This window comes from Beta vulgaris, chromosome 3, assembly GCF_026745355.1.
Source record: "Beta vulgaris subsp. vulgaris cultivar EL10 chromosome 3, EL10.2, whole genome shotgun sequence".
Classification (NCBI taxonomy): Eukaryota; Viridiplantae; Streptophyta; class Magnoliopsida; order Caryophyllales; family Amaranthaceae; genus Beta; species Beta vulgaris.
In genome coordinates, this window is record NC_079204.1 from 10,923,489 (window position 1) to 10,941,071 (window position 17,583).

The 17,583-nt window shown below is 33.0% G+C and overlaps 1 protein-coding gene across 4 annotated transcripts; it reads right to left on the bottom strand.

The window, feature by feature from the left end:
* Nucleotides 1–1,000: 1,000 nt before the first annotated feature.
* Nucleotides 1,001–8,080, bottom strand: LOC104906595 (hypothetical protein). Of its 4 annotated transcripts, XR_007272464.2 has the most exons (17): nt 7,599–8,070; nt 6,535–6,675; nt 5,404–5,545; nt 5,210–5,297; nt 4,563–4,613; nt 3,741–3,838; nt 3,575–3,653; nt 3,428–3,490; nt 3,214–3,272; nt 2,870–2,948; nt 2,715–2,780; nt 2,564–2,626; nt 2,416–2,478; nt 2,187–2,231; nt 1,990–2,081; nt 1,360–1,547; nt 1,001–1,269 (listed from the first exon to the last, which is right to left on the bottom strand). XR_007272464.2 is itself a non-coding variant. In XM_048641037.2 (16 exons), the coding sequence occupies exons 1-16, from the start codon at nt 7,777–7,779 to the stop codon at nt 1,529–1,531; spliced, it is 1,320 nt and encodes a 439-aa protein (XP_048496994.1). In that variant the 5' UTR covers nt 7,780–8,080; the 3' UTR covers nt 1,001–1,528. The 4 variants fall into 4 exon arrangements, 3 of the variants coding, with proteins under 3 accessions (XP_048496994.1, XP_010693672.2, XP_048496995.1); XM_048641037.2 differs by having other exon boundaries at nt 1,001–1,547; nt 2,564–2,617; nt 7,599–8,080; XM_010695370.4 differs by having other exon boundaries at nt 1,001–1,547.
* Nucleotides 8,081–17,583: the final 9,503 nt, after the last annotated feature.

A 17,583-nucleotide genomic window follows, 5' to 3' on the forward strand; every position in this document is an offset into this window, starting at 1 on the left:
AGAAAAGCAAACGCTAATCTCGATCAAGAACAGACAGATTTACAAGCGATAAATCTGTAAAAACTCCGGAATCCACCAGAAAAGAGTATGAACTCTGTCATATTATTAAAAGTCGAAAACTGCCTCCAAACAATGACCTAAAAATGTTTAAATACGTAAAACAAAACCCTAATACGAAATTAAGGAAATAATAAAATCCGAAAATAATTAAAATGCCTCTTTCGAGCCTTAAACGAACTCGGATGGCTTAAAAAGCCTATACATCACAGCATCTGTGAGTTTGACTCGTTGGCCCATTCCGCTTCCGAAAAGGTATCACAATAGGCAATCGAACTCCGTCGGCCCGATTAGTGGAAATCATTTCAGGCTTTTTGTCGCGCTTCCTTATCGAACTTATCCGCCAACCTTCCTACGTCAGTAGGTGACATTTAAAATACGGGTTGCCAAAATCACATCTTTGAAAGACTAAATTAACCAAAAGTACAGCTTTGGCTACACCCAAATTATCATTAGGTGTTCTCGTGTAAGTGTAACAAGCATATTGGAAGTTTTCCACAACAAAAAAGCAATGTTAGAGCCTAGAGGTTCAGGTATGGCCTCCTAGTCCCTCAAAATCGCAAAGCAAATCTTTGATAACTCATTGAAGTTTCATGTTAATAGTAAATTTGGTATTATATATGATACTATGTTTAAAGTTCAATACTAAATATGGAATTTCAAACATCAAACTGGGATAAGATCAAGCTCGAAGGTCCTTATTCAAGAAGATCATATTTGTTCGTGAGATCCAACAAATCAACATTAAATCCTTCCCTTCCTATAGAAAAAGAACACCAAGTATAAAAAAACTCAAGTGTCGCTCTATTCTACGTCAACATTCTTGAACAAGATCAAGCCTAAAGGCACTTATTCGAGAAGATCAAGGTTGTTTGTGAATTACAAAATGCACACACGGAAATCGAATCAAAGAATCAAAACATAGAGATTGTAACCAAATACATAAATAAATTAAATATTATTTTATTCACATTTGTTGACTTTTTATTTTGCAGATCTAAAATTTGTATTCACAATCATCTTCACATTTTGGTACATTAAGAGTCATTCCAACTTGATCATCAAGTTAAAAGGAAAAGGAAAAGAAAAAGTTCAAGTTAATTTCATCAAATGGTGTGCGTCAATTACATTGGACATACCCTTGGTGAAAGTTAATGTACAAAAGCAGGAATTGGAGACTTGATTTCTACAAAACTGGTTCTTGTTTCCTGCCTTCACAAGTTGAAACAATAAGGATTCAGGGCCATTTACAAGTTATAACATTTACTAATTGACAACTAGCTAACGAGCAAGACGACCTACTGTGCAGGCATGTGATGTTAAGAACATAGGTGTAGTGAAGCAAGGAACTCAAAACGACTGTACACACGACTTGTGTATATACAACTTCATTGACATTCCTTTTCGAGCATATATATATATATATATATATATATATATATATATATACGAACGGTGATCTGATATAGCCTCAGTGAATTTTGAAGCTCCTGCAGAAAGAGCAAGAATATTGTCATAATCTGATAAGAAAAGGAACATGTTTATTTGTGTAGATGTGGAGTAAACCATGAAGGGGGGCAGGATAAAGGAGTCATATCCAAAGCTTAACTCCGTAGATATCGTACATGTATGATGTGTTCGGCAACAACTTTTCAGGTAGCTTTTAGATGATTGACCAAGTCAATATTCTATGAAAGATGGAAATGGGTGTTCGATATAGTAGTCTTTAAAGGTAGTAAAGTTTTAGATGATTGAGGTTGTGTTCTGAAAAAGCTTATTGAAATAACTTTCTTGGGATAGAGGTAGCTTTTGTTCTACTAAATACTAACATATGTTCCAATGCAATGAATTATCAATAACAATCCAAGTTTAATAATAAATGGTCAAATTATGGATATTAACTTTTTTGCAAAAACGTAAATTCATCCATACCTGACACTAGGAAGATGATTTCCTATCTCTCTGATCATCCTACCTCCATTTCCTGAACACCTCATCGATTTTCGAGTGACAGCATTTGCATTCTAGAATGCCATTTGAAAATTTGAAAATCATTAACATACATTAAAATATAAAGTTCATAGTTGACTTTATTCAGTGGCTAAATTGTTTCATTGATGCTGATATACCTTGTTTTCCTTCATGTTGGAAAATGATACAGCCTTCTTCAGAACCTTCAATCAGGGAAGAAAGGGATATTATAAGGCACGCTCGAGATAATAAGATGTACCACAAACAGGGAAACAGGGGCACTAACAAGTAATAGTACAAAATTAGGAAAAAAAATCTCCATGCTAGTGAGGTCCATGCCTCTTCAACAAGCACAGGGAGGGAATTGGGCCCAAGAAAAACAAATACCTTTATTTGAACTGGACGTTCTTCAAGCCGCAAAGTAGAATGAATTTCAGGATTTAAAGTTAGCTGGCAATAACTTGATTAAGTTAGAAAATCAGACAAGATTGAAATATTGGGCAGAAAACATCTGGATAAGCATCATAGTTTTTACCTTGCTGAACAATTCAGCTGGTGGATTCTGGGAAAGTTTCTTACTGTTGGAAAGCTTGAATTCCTTAACAAGCATTAGAGAAAAGATAATCAAAGTCCAGAAACAAGAGAAACATGCAACAGAGAAGAGAAACTGTTTACAGCAGAATTACCTTAGGGACAGTGGTCCCCCTGTTACGATTTCGGAACACACCAATATCTCCTTCACTCGAGAATATCTGTATGCAGATTTGGCATTCAGTCATAATTATCATGTAGGCTCGCTTCTACAAATGAACATGACATGACGAGATATTTGAAGCACTACCTTCTTATTTGATGGATGATCTCTAAAGTTGTAGTCCTGGTCAGATTTCTCTTGTGCCAAAACTTTGATGGAGTTTGTCCTGAAAACACAACTATGTAAAAATCCTCCGTAATCCTCAAAAATATATCAACCTAAATTGAAAAATAATTCTACATTAATGATTCACAAGAGTTAGAACATGACAGTCAAACAGCGACGATTACATGAAGCAGAATATATAGGTTTATCAACCAAATTTTCAAGTCAAACGAAACGACATTTAGAGTTCGTATCCCCATTAAAATCATATTTAGAGAGAAAAATAAACTAAGGAAAAATGTGGCTTGAAAGCTGGGAAAAAGTACCTTCTAAGGTTGAGCATTCCACTAGAGTTAGCTACCTTTCCACGGCGAATATTTCCATCCTGCGTAAAAGAAGTTAATTTCCATATCTTGTAAGATGTTAATGAGCTTTCCTCCTCTCAACCTACTATAATCAGCTTAGATTTTATGAAGATCCATGGCATATATTAGTAGAATATAACAATAACCAACATTAGATATTATATGAAAATGTAACCTGAAACTGTGGCAAGAGTGATGTTTTATTAACTGCTTGACTAGAATATTGAGTCTCCTGAATCTGTCAACCAAGGAGAGCAAAGTAATTAAGATTTTCTCTGTGAACATATATCAGCATATTGTCTTCCTGTAAGAAGTTACCAACTTTTCCATTTAAGGGTCTTGCTCTAATGGAAGAGACATTATATTCTGCATCACAGCTCAGATGTGGACCATTCTTGGACCTGAAATTTGGGAAAATAATTCAAATAAATATAGGCTACTATACACAAAGCCTTTCGGTTGAGATTTTCCAGTAACGCGTTAAGAACCTGTGTCTAAGTGCTCTACGGGCTGTTGCTAAATCTGGTTCTTTGGGAACAGTAACTTTTGGCTTTCCATGAGAGGGGTTAATATCAGCAGTTCCAACCTGGAAAGAAAAAGGAGACAGGGAGAACAAAAGAAAAATTTGAAACCACCCTTAGATAGTAACTAGCCTTCATATGCACGCGATGCGTGCGTTAATTTTAAAATTTGTTATTCTATTAGATACTCCATTCGTACTTTATTTATGATTAAACTTAAATGTGAAAACTTCAACAGTTAGATGAATTTAGATATATTAATTCGCTAATGTAAAAGAATAAAAAGGTTGTGAGTGATTGTTAACATTAATTTTTTGTGAATGAATATTGAACAGAAAGAACAAAAATAATGAGTTGGTTTAACTGAATTAAAGAGTATCAAAGATAGTGAATGTTCAGACTTTTCATGTGCACGTTATGTATGCCATTTTTTTTATAAGGTATAAATATTTTGTCCATTTAATTTTTGATTGAAGTATTTGATGCATATACCATTTTAAACTTGTTTTAAATGGCAAGTTGGAATGAGAATTTTTAAATGATAAAATGGCAAGTTGGAATGAGAATTTTTAAATGATTTGCTTTTGTAATTTTTTTCATTCCATTAATTAGATCATTAAGGGTATTTTAGTCACTCCAAAAGAGGACACCACACCTCCTCCCTTGGCTTATATAATAGAGATATGACACCAAGGAAACGAACCTGTTACTCCAATAAACTGAGATACTTAAGAAGATAATCAATGACCTCTGCAGCAACAATACGATCATACATTACACAGAACTCACCTTTTTAGATGACTTGTGTGAAAAACTTGTTTGGTGCTTAAGCTGAGCAACCTGATATTACATCAAAATAATTAAGAATTGTCAGAGAGGACTCAACCCTGAGAGATTTTTGATGAAAAATTAAAGTGGACATACTATTAAATCATTAGAACGACGCACGCACTAGATATGGATTTACATGTAAAGTAGGGGTTGCTTGTATGATACAGAAAAGGTAATGATATCACCAAGAAAACCAAGAGACCTCTGATTCTGTGGTAGAAGGCTCTGGTTAGATTATTCATTAGTCTAAGCAAACTGTTCTTTATTTCAAGATGAGGTCACAGGATCATCTAAAAGAAGGAAAGTAAAATAATCCGCACCATCTTTGAATACACTTTTGTTTCTTACAAATGTGAAATGCCTTAATGATTGAACTGCATCAGGAAACATTTGGATATCTATGCCATTATCCTCACTGGCCTTCTTTAATGACCTTTCCTAATATCTCGTGGATGACAATGAAAAAGATTTCAAATAACAAAGTGATTTGATGTCATTGGAAGTTATTTCAGGTAGCTGATAACCTTACTTAATTCACATCAAAAGATTAAGACAAATTGAGCCATAGCCTATAATCACAAAAGAATCTTAAGATTAATAATTACTTTGAGCAAGTAACCAATCTCTAACTTTTGTCTTTTGGTAGCCTCAATTTCTTCAGGAGACTTGATGGGATTTCCAAGCTTCTGAAGCCTGATAAGGAGAAAAGAAATAAACACCAGGAGAATTATATCTTGAGCATCATCAATGTTTATATCAAAGTTTATTATAGGAAAATAAGATAAAGCATTGGGAGTACCTTCCGAGAACTCTTGTTGAACAGACGCCTATTTGTTGATTTTGCTTGGCCAAAAGGCTTGCTGTAGGTTGTAATAGTCTGGAGCTTACTGAAAATATTGGCTGCGATGTGGGCATCGATTTCGACCTCAAAAATAGTCGCCCTGTCCGTTATTTAGTTGAATTTCAGAGGGGGGGGGGGGTGGAAGTAGATTGGTCAGCTATGATGTCACTTTGGATATCATCAACACATAGACAACCGCTTCAAGTCATACATGAAATTCAATATCAATGACAAGATACATAATAGTTGGTTATTTTTGCAGCCTCGGCAACCAGTAAGGTGGTAAAGAAACCAAAAAGAGTTGATGACAATTGACCATAAATTCCTGCACATGCATCAGCAGCTAATGGCCATTTGTAAAGTAGGGAGAAATCATATCCATGCTCGGTTGGGGGATAAAGATAAAGGCAGAAACTAAGTGTCAACAAAAGAACACTTGTTCAGCAATTACTCTTTTGGTGACAAACTGACAATTACTCGTACAAAACGTAATGGTTATTGGCAAGGTAAAACTTATTACAACATAACCAGTGGACAAACCATAACTTGTACAACTGAAAATGACTATTAGTCAATCCATATAAGAGCATATGATCAATTGTGAGAACTATTCACACAAAGATTACCATACACAGCATGCCTGTGACACTTGGACATACAGTACAGGAATTAATTTATTAATTTCAGACAAAAAAATGAGCTAAAGGGTATTTGTCAAGAAAAATGCTTGTTAGCAGAACAATTCCATAGTAGTTAGAACCTCTTTCTTTGAATTGCCCAACCAAATATACAAAGAATAGACAAAAAAATAGGGCTCTATATTTGCTGAACTCTCAGTATATGAAATGTCCTAGAATACACGGATATAATAATAAATGCAAAATAACGTCAAAGAAGCTGCATTGTTTTTCATCAAGAAGCTACAAGTATTGCCCTCTTTTTTTTCCTTCATTTGACTAGGATTATACATACAAGTGTCTCAGCATTCTATGTGCGGGTGCCCTTCCAGTCCATAATTTCAAAGTCGTGATGCTGAAAGTAAAACCATTAAATTCAAGAAAGGACATTTACAGAGAATTATGAACATACCTTTTTTGGCCTGTTCAATTGAGGAAACTTCAAACTCTCCACTGTCATTATCGGTGGAATATGCGTCATGAGATTCATACCTTGTGGAAGAAGTTACACTTTCCAAGTCATCTGCTCCCTTGTCCAACTTCATTATCAAAGCTGATGAATGCTAACATATTATATATTTGAAAGGATAAATGGTGAATATACCCAAAATTGTTAACGTTATAGAACTATCAATGAATAGAACTAGAAAACGTGTTCATTTCACGATTTACATCAGATTGGCTAGCCCGGCAAATCTACACAACAAATAGTAAGAAATATCCTGCAAACTGAGGTATATATGGACTTCCGGTGCATTATATATTACATGTATTAATTCTGTTACACCATCAATACACATTATTCTTGGAGTGTACTCAGCAATAATCTGCTTTTCAACATTGAACTACTTACTGCGTTTATTGAGTTGTAGTTCATCCGAAATTAAACCCAAGAAATCCTTATGCATAAAGAAAAGTTGTCAAAATTCTTTACTAATTTAATAGAATTAGTCCCAAATTTGAGGTCGGCTAACATGAACTGTCATAAGGAACCATTGTAAAAAGGGTGAATCAAATCTCAATGCATGAAAATATGACAACTTGAGAAGGAAAAAAAAAACTTCTCCTTTTTCACCTGAAATTCTCTTATTTCAACCATATCCAAACTTTAATCTAGTTGTGGAGTATACTTGGGAACTCTTATTTGAATTGAATTGTAATTTTCTCGAATTCAATTCGCTAGGATGAGAAAATCAAGCCCTAAATTAATTTTATCTAAGATCAAATAGTGTCACCTCAAGTTATTTGGAGCTTGTATATGAATTTTAACCACTAAATTCACTGTAAAAGACAAGCAATTGTAATCAATTTTGCAAGCTAAAAATACATGAAAAGAATCTGAAATTCTCATACAAAATTGGTCTAAAGATTCTCACTTCAAATTTACTGAAAAATAATCATATAAACACCAAAATTGGTTCATAATGTGTAACAAAATCCATAAAATTACAAAAAAAAATCAAAGAATAATCTTACGAGAAGGTGGATGACCTCCCGATAATTCAAACCAAAGTTCATATTCCAGAATCTCTTCAGGCGTCTCAATCTTGGTAAAATCATAAAATTTGGCAACATCGAACTCATAATCAAAGTCAATTTCCAAAGAATCCTCAAAAACACAAACTTTATCTTCTACCTCCTCCATTTTTACGTCCATTATTCTTTAAATTCTTCAATTAAAAACGTAGAATTAAATTAAATACGACGTAAAATGGAGAAGATAACCCCTTTTTAATCTTAGCTTTCTCCCTCTGTTCTCCCCTATTTTTCTCTCTCGATTGAAAACCCTAGGAGAGAGAAAACGGAGGAGACAGAGAGAGAGAAAGAAAGAATTTTTAGGGGGAAATTGGCGGAAAAATCGTTGCAGAAGATAGGAGTTTTTGCTGGAAGGTTTAAGAGTTTTGTTGTTGTTGTTGTTGTTGTTGATGATGATGATGATGAAGTTAACGACATATAACAGCAATTCCAGGATATTTGAAATTGTGGGTCCCGTATTTTTACCCCCGAAAACGCTCCTTTGACAGGGATGTCTTTGTTTTTGTAGGTCCAAAAATCTGATCTTCACGTTTATGACTTTCTGTTTCCCTTGAACGAGAACCCTCGTCGTTACGTACTGTACTTACTACTGACGTACTTCGTCGTGTAAGTGTTGATGTTAAGTCAAATAGCTATGGCCTATGTGAGGGACATTCACAAATCTTGTCAATACTAAAGCTTTTGAATTCAGTGTATGAGCATGAGCTAGGTTTATAAGTATTTATAATGATAATATCGTAGTATAATACTATTTTCTTCTAATTTTAATATGATTCTTATATTTACTATAGTATCTTATATTTACTACGATTCTTATATTGTAGTCTCCTGTTTCTACTATAATAAGGTACAAAAACCTAAAAGTTAGTATTATTATGGTTCAGTAATCCTACACAAGTTCTTACTTTTTAAAAAATAGAGGCTGGCTCATATGGGATCCTGGGTGGTACAGGCCCCTTCAAATTTTTTGTTTAGGAGTGGATAAAAAGAAGATGTTTTCTTATCTTTCAAAGTTTCCACCTCTCTTTTTTTTTTCAAAATAATTTTTCGCTTTTTTTTTTATAAACTTTGCTGCAAATATTTTTTTTAATATTAGTGGTTACATGTTTTAAATTTATTATTTAATAGATATTTTTACATGAAATTGCTTATCTCATCACAAATTTATATGACTATCTATGAAGTATGAATCGAGTACCCAAATTATTGATAAACTAAATAATATCATAAGATTTCCAAACTAGAATCATCAATAAACTTTTGTCAATGATGTTGATGTATATTATACTCCCTTCGTTTCCTAAAGATCTTCCCTCTTTCCGTTTAAGGGTGTTTCCAAAAGATCTTCCCTCTTTTGCTTTATTCCTTATTTGGCAAAACAAATTTCCCTATTTACCCTCTCATGTCACTATCATATGGTCCACCATTACATTACTATTAATTCAATTTTACTCCCTTTCTCTCTCCTACTTTAACCCCTCTTTATTTGTTTATATATACTAACCCCTTTCTCTCTCCTACTTCACTCACACCATGCCCCCACACAACTTGATTTTCCTTGGTATCTGTAGGAACAGTAAGTGGGAAGATCTTTAGGAAACGGAGGGAGTAAATTGTTATTTAAATATTACTCTCTTCGCTTATTTTATTTGTTGCTTTTCTATTTTGGAAAAGCTGGCTACCAACTTTGAATGATTATTTTGATTTTTTATAAGTAAAAATATAGTCGTGTATAGTCTTGTTAGATTTATCTCGGTGTGTAAAATCATAATATCAAATTTTTGTAATTGTCACTTTAAAGGGATAAGAGGATATTAAGTGATAAAAACGTCTTGAAAACCATGTAGAACAATGTAGCAAATAAAGAAAAACATAGAGAGAAATTTAAAGTTCGTAAATTATGAGAATTCAACTAGAACAATTATAATAATTTATTTTAAAAACTTGCTAGATAGTGATTTAGATAAAACAATTTTCGAGGACAAATTAACGCGTTGTCGGATTTTTTTAAATTTTTTGTATGTTGTTGTGTCAGTTGATTTTTTTTTTTTTTTGGGGGGGGAGGGGATTTTGAAATCTTGGAGCAGCATGTGTTAAAAAATTTTATAGTCTTTAAATCTACTGTAATTCATATTTTTTATAATGCTATAGTGATTTAGTTATGCTTTAATTATTTTTGAAGCATATTTTGAGCATGTTTCAATTATATAATAATAATTATATTTTAAATCATGTTAAAAAATTCATACTTAATTTATTCAAAATCGAAGAAATGTTTTCCGCTATCTAAAACGCTATATATGTATTTTTCTTAATATAAAGAATCCTATTTTTTAAAAAAGAAAAATATTATGACATGACGATCCTAAGTGGTGCTTTGTTCGCTTCCAGAAAATTCCTCTTTTACATATATTACTTTTAAACATATATTTAAGCCGTAGTTTCTCCACCTTATTTTTGCTTTTTTTTAGTTTAAAATCAAATTCATAAATTTTTTTAAAAAAAAAGTTCAAAAGAGTTTAGAAAAATTAAAAAATAGTTAGCATTAAATCGAATGAAAAATAATAAATAAGGAAAAAAACAACTTAATTTTAAAATAAAAAAGAAAAATCCATGAAAGTTCATAAAAAAGAAGAAGATAAATTAGTTTGCAATAGGTTGGTAACTGTATAAGGTTGTCGCTAGTATAATTTAGGTGTTGTAAATGGATCACTTATAATAGAAGTGACATCTCTAGGATAGATAATAGTGATTTGTTTAGTTTCAAAATTTGACATCTTTATGGCACATGTAAGGTTGTCAATCTTCATAGAAGACGTGCTAGTAGAGGTGGGCATGGCCGGGTCGGGCCTGTTCGCGGGCTCGGGTCGCATGCTTGAGTAAATGGCGGGCCCAGGCCCATGAGTGGCGGGTCGTGCCGGGCCGGACTTGAGATTTCAAAATTTTGTCCTCGGCCCATGTTTTATGTTTTTTTTTTTTGTATTCTTGACAGTCTTATAGTAAAAAACAAAGGAAAGGAGCGTTCGGCCCGCGCCCACGCGGGCTCGTGCCGGTGCGGGCCGGAAATAAAATTTCTTGACCTTTACAGGCCCACGGACCACGTAGCGGACAACGGGCCGAGCTGGGCTCGAACAGGCTTGTGCGGGCCCGGCCCATGCCCACCTCTACGTACTAATATGATTTTAACTTTTTTAACAAAAAAAAAAAAAACTTGAGATCCCTCTAACATAAAACCTTGCTTTTGATTTCGACGGAAAGATACATAGACCGAATTTAGATATAGGAGAGGGAAGATGAGCCCCACTTAAATCAAAACTCGTATTTGGGGCCGTAATTGCTCGAGTTCGTACTGTTTTTATTTTTGTTAATTGACATGGACTTATGTACACATTGAACAATTCTAGTGGAACAACAGAGGTTCCACGTGGCGTATATACATTATCACGCACGCTTGTGTGTGTGTAGATATGGACAAGTTTTCTTTTTAAATAGCATGCATAGTAAAAGTAACAAAAAGTAAATATATCTATCATATAAGCCAACTTTTAAGGAGCTTGGTGTATACTAAAGCACCTTAAATGTCCTTTATTTTTTACGATTTTAAATTTAATGTTAATATACTATGACTATTATACATATTTTTATAATTTGAAACATCCATTGATCCATTACGTGCATTTGGGTTTATGTATAATTATTTAGTGTATATAGTATAATATAACAAAGTTAGTTATATCATAAAATCAAGATTTCCTTTTAAATATTGACACTATCAATTTCAACTATAACTGATTCGTTTTCAAAGGTCCCAACTTTTTTTTCTTTTATCTTAGAACAGTCTCAACTTTGGATGACCTATACGACCCATGATGGTTCTTCAACTTAATTAACTTGTTTAATTGGTTGATTATGACACATCACATTATTTCATCGTACTTAATTATTTTAGAAGATAATTATCAGATAGTGTCATCATGTGCTTCAATAAACTTACTTAACATCTTTATTAAACTAAAGGACCGTTTTGAAATGAGGTTCCCCTAAGATTAAAAGCAATTCAAGATAATAAAGAAAACTTAGGAGAATAATGGTAACAAAAATGACTAATTTAGTAGTTGTTTGCTTTAAGCCATGGAATACAAAGAGAATGGTAACCATTACTACATTATAAATGGACTTTGTTACTTGAGTAAGAGGGAAATATAACATATTGGGAGATCCACTACCATCAAGTAATGATCATATATTTTTGGAGATTCAACTAAACAAGAAGAAAGGAAATCAATAATAGATTTCGTTTCTAAGAGCTCAAGAACAATGAACCAAATGTACAATAAGATAGTACTCTCTCTATATCTTATCTTTTTAGTTTTCTCACTTCATTTTTTTTGGGGGGGGGGGTTTGGAGGAGAAAATACAAATTAAAGTATGAAAGTGGTATTCAAAAGTTGGAGATAGAAAATAAGTGAGGGTAACTTTGTTGTTATTGGTGCTCGTTTCGATATAGTGAAGTAAGATCTCCTTTGTGAGTTTACCTAAAAAAAAAAAAGGTAAGCTAAAATATTATAAAGTGAATGACATGAGTGGACAAAGAGGAGAAAATAGGTTAGACATGTTATCGGGAATTAGGATTATCTAGAGTGCGGTATGGACCGCACCAAACCATAATCCAAATGCGTATTTTCACGGTTTGAGTTGGTTTGCGGTTCCAAAATGTAGGTTGGTTTGGTATTTCAATCAAACTACAGTTTGCAGCTTGGGTTGGGCTTGAATGTTTGTAAACCGAAATCGCACAGTAAACCGCAAATTTATATGATTTTTTTTATTTAAAAAATAAGGGTTATCGATTTTTAATTTTTTTTAGAAAAGCACTTGACAAACTAACAGACATACGAGTATACAAATAATACGACTATACAAGTCAATAAGAGTATTAGTTTAGGTCTTTGCACTCATCACTCATCTCATTTATGCAATTCTCCTTATGTGCTCCTGCTCCTCCTACATCCACTAATTTGCTCAGTATTTATTGTGTAGTTTTGGAGAATTATGTATTGATTATCAATAACTTTGTAACAATTTTTTTTTATTCTGAGGATTACAAAACTTATATAGCGGATAAAAATATGGTTAAATTGTAAACCACACCAAACCAAACCGTTTTGTGTGGTTCAGTTTGGGTTGCTTTGGGAAAAAGGCGATGCAGTTTGGGCTGAAAAAATGTAAAATTAGTGGTTTGGTTTGGGTTACATACCAAACCAACCCAACCCAACCCATAAACGGTCCTACCGAGAATAGAAAAAACAATAGTGTAAAGGCAAAAGACAAATCAAAAAAGAAAAATGGATAAATTAAAAAGAAACATATAGAGCAAACAAAATGAGACCTTATAAAATCTTCCACCATAAATGGGACGAGTAGTGTGAGAAAACTATTATGCTCCCCCAAGAGTAGGATGCACCGGGTAAAATTGTTCCATTTTCGATGAGTTAATGTTTTATTTCAACAAATGTTCGTTTTAAGCATATTTTTAGCAAAAAAATATATTCTATTGTCTGTGAAAGTTGTTTTATTTTTAATAAGCAAATGTTCTATTTCAACAAATGTTCATTTTAAGCATATTTTACAGCAAAAATGTTATATTTTCATTGAAAAATGTTCTATTTTCATTGAAAATTGTTGTATTTTCATTGAAAATTGTTCTACTTTCATTGAAAATTGTTCTATCTTCATTGATAATTGTTTTATTTTCAATAAGAAAATGTTCTATTTCATTAAATATTTGTTTTAAGCTTATTTTTTAGCAGAAAAAAAAAAGACAAATCAAAAAAGGAAAATGGGTAAATTAAAAAGAAACGTATAGAGCAAAAAAAATGAGACCTTATAAAATCTTCCACCATAAATGGGACGAGTTGTGTGAGAAAACTATTATGCTCCCCCAAGAGCAGGATGCACCGGGTAAAATTGTTCCATTTTCGATGAGTTAATGTTTTATTTCAACAAATGTTCGTTTAAGCATATTTTTAGCAAAAAAATATATTCTATTGGCTGTGAAAGTTGTTTAATTTTAATATGCAAATGTTCTATTTTAACAAATGTTCATTTTAAGCATATTTTACAACAAAAATGTTATATTTTCATTGAAAATTGTTCTATTTTCAATAAGAAGATGTTCTATTTCATTAAATATTTGTTTTAAGCTTATTTTTTAGCAGAAAATTATGTTCTATTTTCGATGATCAAACGTTCTATTGTAAGAAATGTTCGTTTACATACTCTGGTTTTCGTGAAAATACGTTTTATGTTTGACGAACAAATGTTATATTTAAGTAATTGAATTATGACAATGTTCCACTTCAACAATAAAATGTTCATTTTCGTAATTGAATTATGTTAATGTTCCACTTCAACAGTAAAATATTCATTTTCGTAATTGCATTATGGTAATGTTCCACTTCAACAGTTTAATGTTAATTTTCGTAATTGAATTCTTGTAATTTTCCACTTCATCAGTAAAATATTCGTTTTCATAAGTAAACTCTTGTAATATTCTACTTCAACAATAAAATGTTCATTTTCATTAATAAAATTTTGTAATATTCCACTTCAATAATAAAATATTCATTTTAATTTTCGTAAATGTTGTATATGAAGTATTGTGGAAGTGTTGAGAAACAGTGGAATGAACAATTCCACTGTTTACATGTGTGAAGTCCACTGTTCACATATGTGTGAAGTCCATATTTCCTGCGTGCATTTAATGCATGTCAGGTAATTTTCTCCCGTGTTGAAAACTTTGCAATTGTGCACAGTAGAAAACTTTGCTTATAAATACATCGGTGTAAGAAATCAGTTTTACACATCAATGCAATACAAATACTCTCTGATATATTTGCATAACTTCTCTCTCTATTTCTCACAACACGTTATCAGCACGAGTGTTCTACCGGAAATTTTTTTTAAGGTATCTTTAAAATTTTTACATCCATTTTGTTTTTAAGTTTAAATTTTTTTCTCCAAGCCCAACCCTTTTACTACCCGAACATGGACCAAAAAAGTAACGGGATTAACATTGTTTTACACAATGTCTCTGTCTCGGGTATTTATTTTTGGATAGAGCGAAACAATGTGCCATTCACTACCAACCCAGCGAGGGGAACTGTAATACAGCCCCGACCCAGTAACCGTAACAACGGTACAAATACTCATACCAGAGAAAACCCACAAACCCCTGTTCCCAACACCAATAATAACCCTCCTATACAACCAGCTGAAAATCAACCTCCGCCCAGTAATAAAAGAGATAGAGATGAACAGGAAGAAACTAGTAGTAAACGTCACCATACTACTAACGCAGAAAACAAATAATTTTAACGCCACCTTCATGGAGGGCAAGGACATTTTATTTACGTTATTTTATTTTATCTGCTCTTAAACCGCCTATATGGACAGGTTAATTTTTTTATTGCCACCTATATGGACGGCCTAGTGAATGATAGCATTATTATGTCTTATATGTGCAATAATGTCGTATGTATGCAGGGAACAAGCATTCAGAACATTATTATATATTATTGTCTCTAATCTTCTACTTTTTTTTGCATTTATAGTTACATATATTATATTACCAATTTACTAGCATGCTCTAATATATATTTGTCAATATTAGAATTTTATTGCGTTGTATATTTTTTAACTGTATATGAACTGCACAGTTAGGGATAACCCTCTATAAAAGCGGATTACCATCCCCATTTTCACCACATATCCCTTATCTTCTTCCGATTTTTTTTCTCTAAACCCACAAATTTTTTTCCTTCTTCCTCAACCTTCCGGCCACCATGTTTAACGCCGACGACAACCGTCCTCCACCCTCATCTTCCTCTTTTGAAGAGGATTTTAGGAAAATAAAACTCTACTTATTTCTTATAGCCGGTTTCTTTTTCCTCCTCATGGCATTAATGATATATCTCCTAATACATAAATAGGAGAAAAAAAAAAAATATTCCCCCGGAAGAATGGCGAAAAATGCACATGAATATCAATTTTTTTTGTCTTTAAGTGCATTTTAGGAAGTTTTTTTTTTTTATTCACTTGTTGTATTTTGTTTCTATTTTTGGTATTTTCTTGTTTTTTTTGCTTAGCTTCATTATTGTTGTACGCTATTTTTAGTTTTTTTTGTTTGTATTATTTATCTATAATAATAATGATATAAATCAGGGGGAGATAATATATATATGTGATTTATCATCATTACTAATTTCAAATATTTACCTATTTGTAGTCAAAAGAATGGGAGATCTAGTGAAAAGACAATTTAACATACTAGATCTATCTGGGCAAAAGTTTTTAGAATGGACGGTGGACGCCCAAATGAATTTAAAGGCCCAAGGACTGGAACATACAATTAAAGATGTGACAACCCAACAAGGGGATGCAACTACAACAGCCGCATCAGTTAAAATTGCGACTGTACAAGAAAAGGCAAAAGCCTTAGTCCTCCTAAGACATCATTTACATGAAAGTTTAAAAAGTGAATATCTACTTGTGGATGATCCAAAAGAACTATGGGATAGCCTAAATGAAAGATATGGGCATCACAAAAATGTGCTTCTCCCAAAGGCACATTATGACTGGACCAATCTGAGGTTCCAGGATTTTAAAACGGTCAGTGATTACAATTCAACATTGTTTAGAATTGTATCATTGTTAAGATATTGTGATCATCCCATCACAGAAGAGCAAATGATAAACAAAACGCTCTCCACTTTCCACGCCTCTAATATCATATTGGCAGAACAATACAGGTTCAGAGCTTTCAAAAAGTACTCTGAGCTAATCTCAGTACTACTTGTGGCTGAACAAAATAATGATCTTTTGCTGAAAAATCATAATCTTAGACCTACGGGGTCTTCAGCCACTCATGAGATAAATGCAATAGAAAGCTCTAATCCACCAGAAGCAAATGCTATACATAGTGGTGGACGCGGTAATTACAACGGTCGTGGGAGAGGACGTGGTAATTACCGTGGCCGAGGGCGTGGACGTGGAAGAGGCCGATTTTCCCCAAGAAATAATAATTTTAAACATTCTGATAAAAATTGGGGACAATCATCTGGAAATCAGAGGCAGACGTCCTATAAAGGAAATGATACTTGCCATAGATGTGGCATGACTGGGCACTGGGGCCGCACATGTCGTACTGCCAAACATTTGGTAGATCTATATCAAGCTTCAATAAAAAACAAAGGAAAAAATGCTGAAGCAAACTTTGTTAATGAAGCCACTACATCCATGCCCAGCCTTGATGTTTCAGATTTTTTTATGGATGATGCTGAAGTTGAAAATAAGTTTGTTTAGATCACAATCATTAATGTGCTTAGTTTATTTCAACTGCTTCAATATCCACTTTCATGTATTTGTTCCTTATTATTAATAAAAATACGTATTTTTCTTATACTAATCATCGTATTTATTATTTATGAAGATATGAATTCATCAGAAGTTGGAACTAAAGAACAATGTCTCCTGGACAGTGGGACAACACACACCATATTGAAAAATAAAGAGTATTTTTCAAAACTTACAATATTCCAAGCAAATGTTAGTACAATTTCTGGGACAGCCAAGCTAATTGAAGGCTCTGGAAAAGCTTGCATTATATTTCCAAATGGGACAAAATTGATAATTAATGACGCATTATATTCGAGTAAATCTCGAAGGAACCTCATAAGTTTCAAAGATGTACGTCAGAATGGTTACCATTTGGAAACAATGACGGTGAACAAAGAGGAATTCATATGCCTAACAGCAGAGAAAAACGGCAAGAAATACATCTATGAAAAATTGCCAGCAATTTCCTCGGGACTATATCGCATAGATATACGTCCGATTGAAATTAATATGATATCTAACCAGAAGTTAG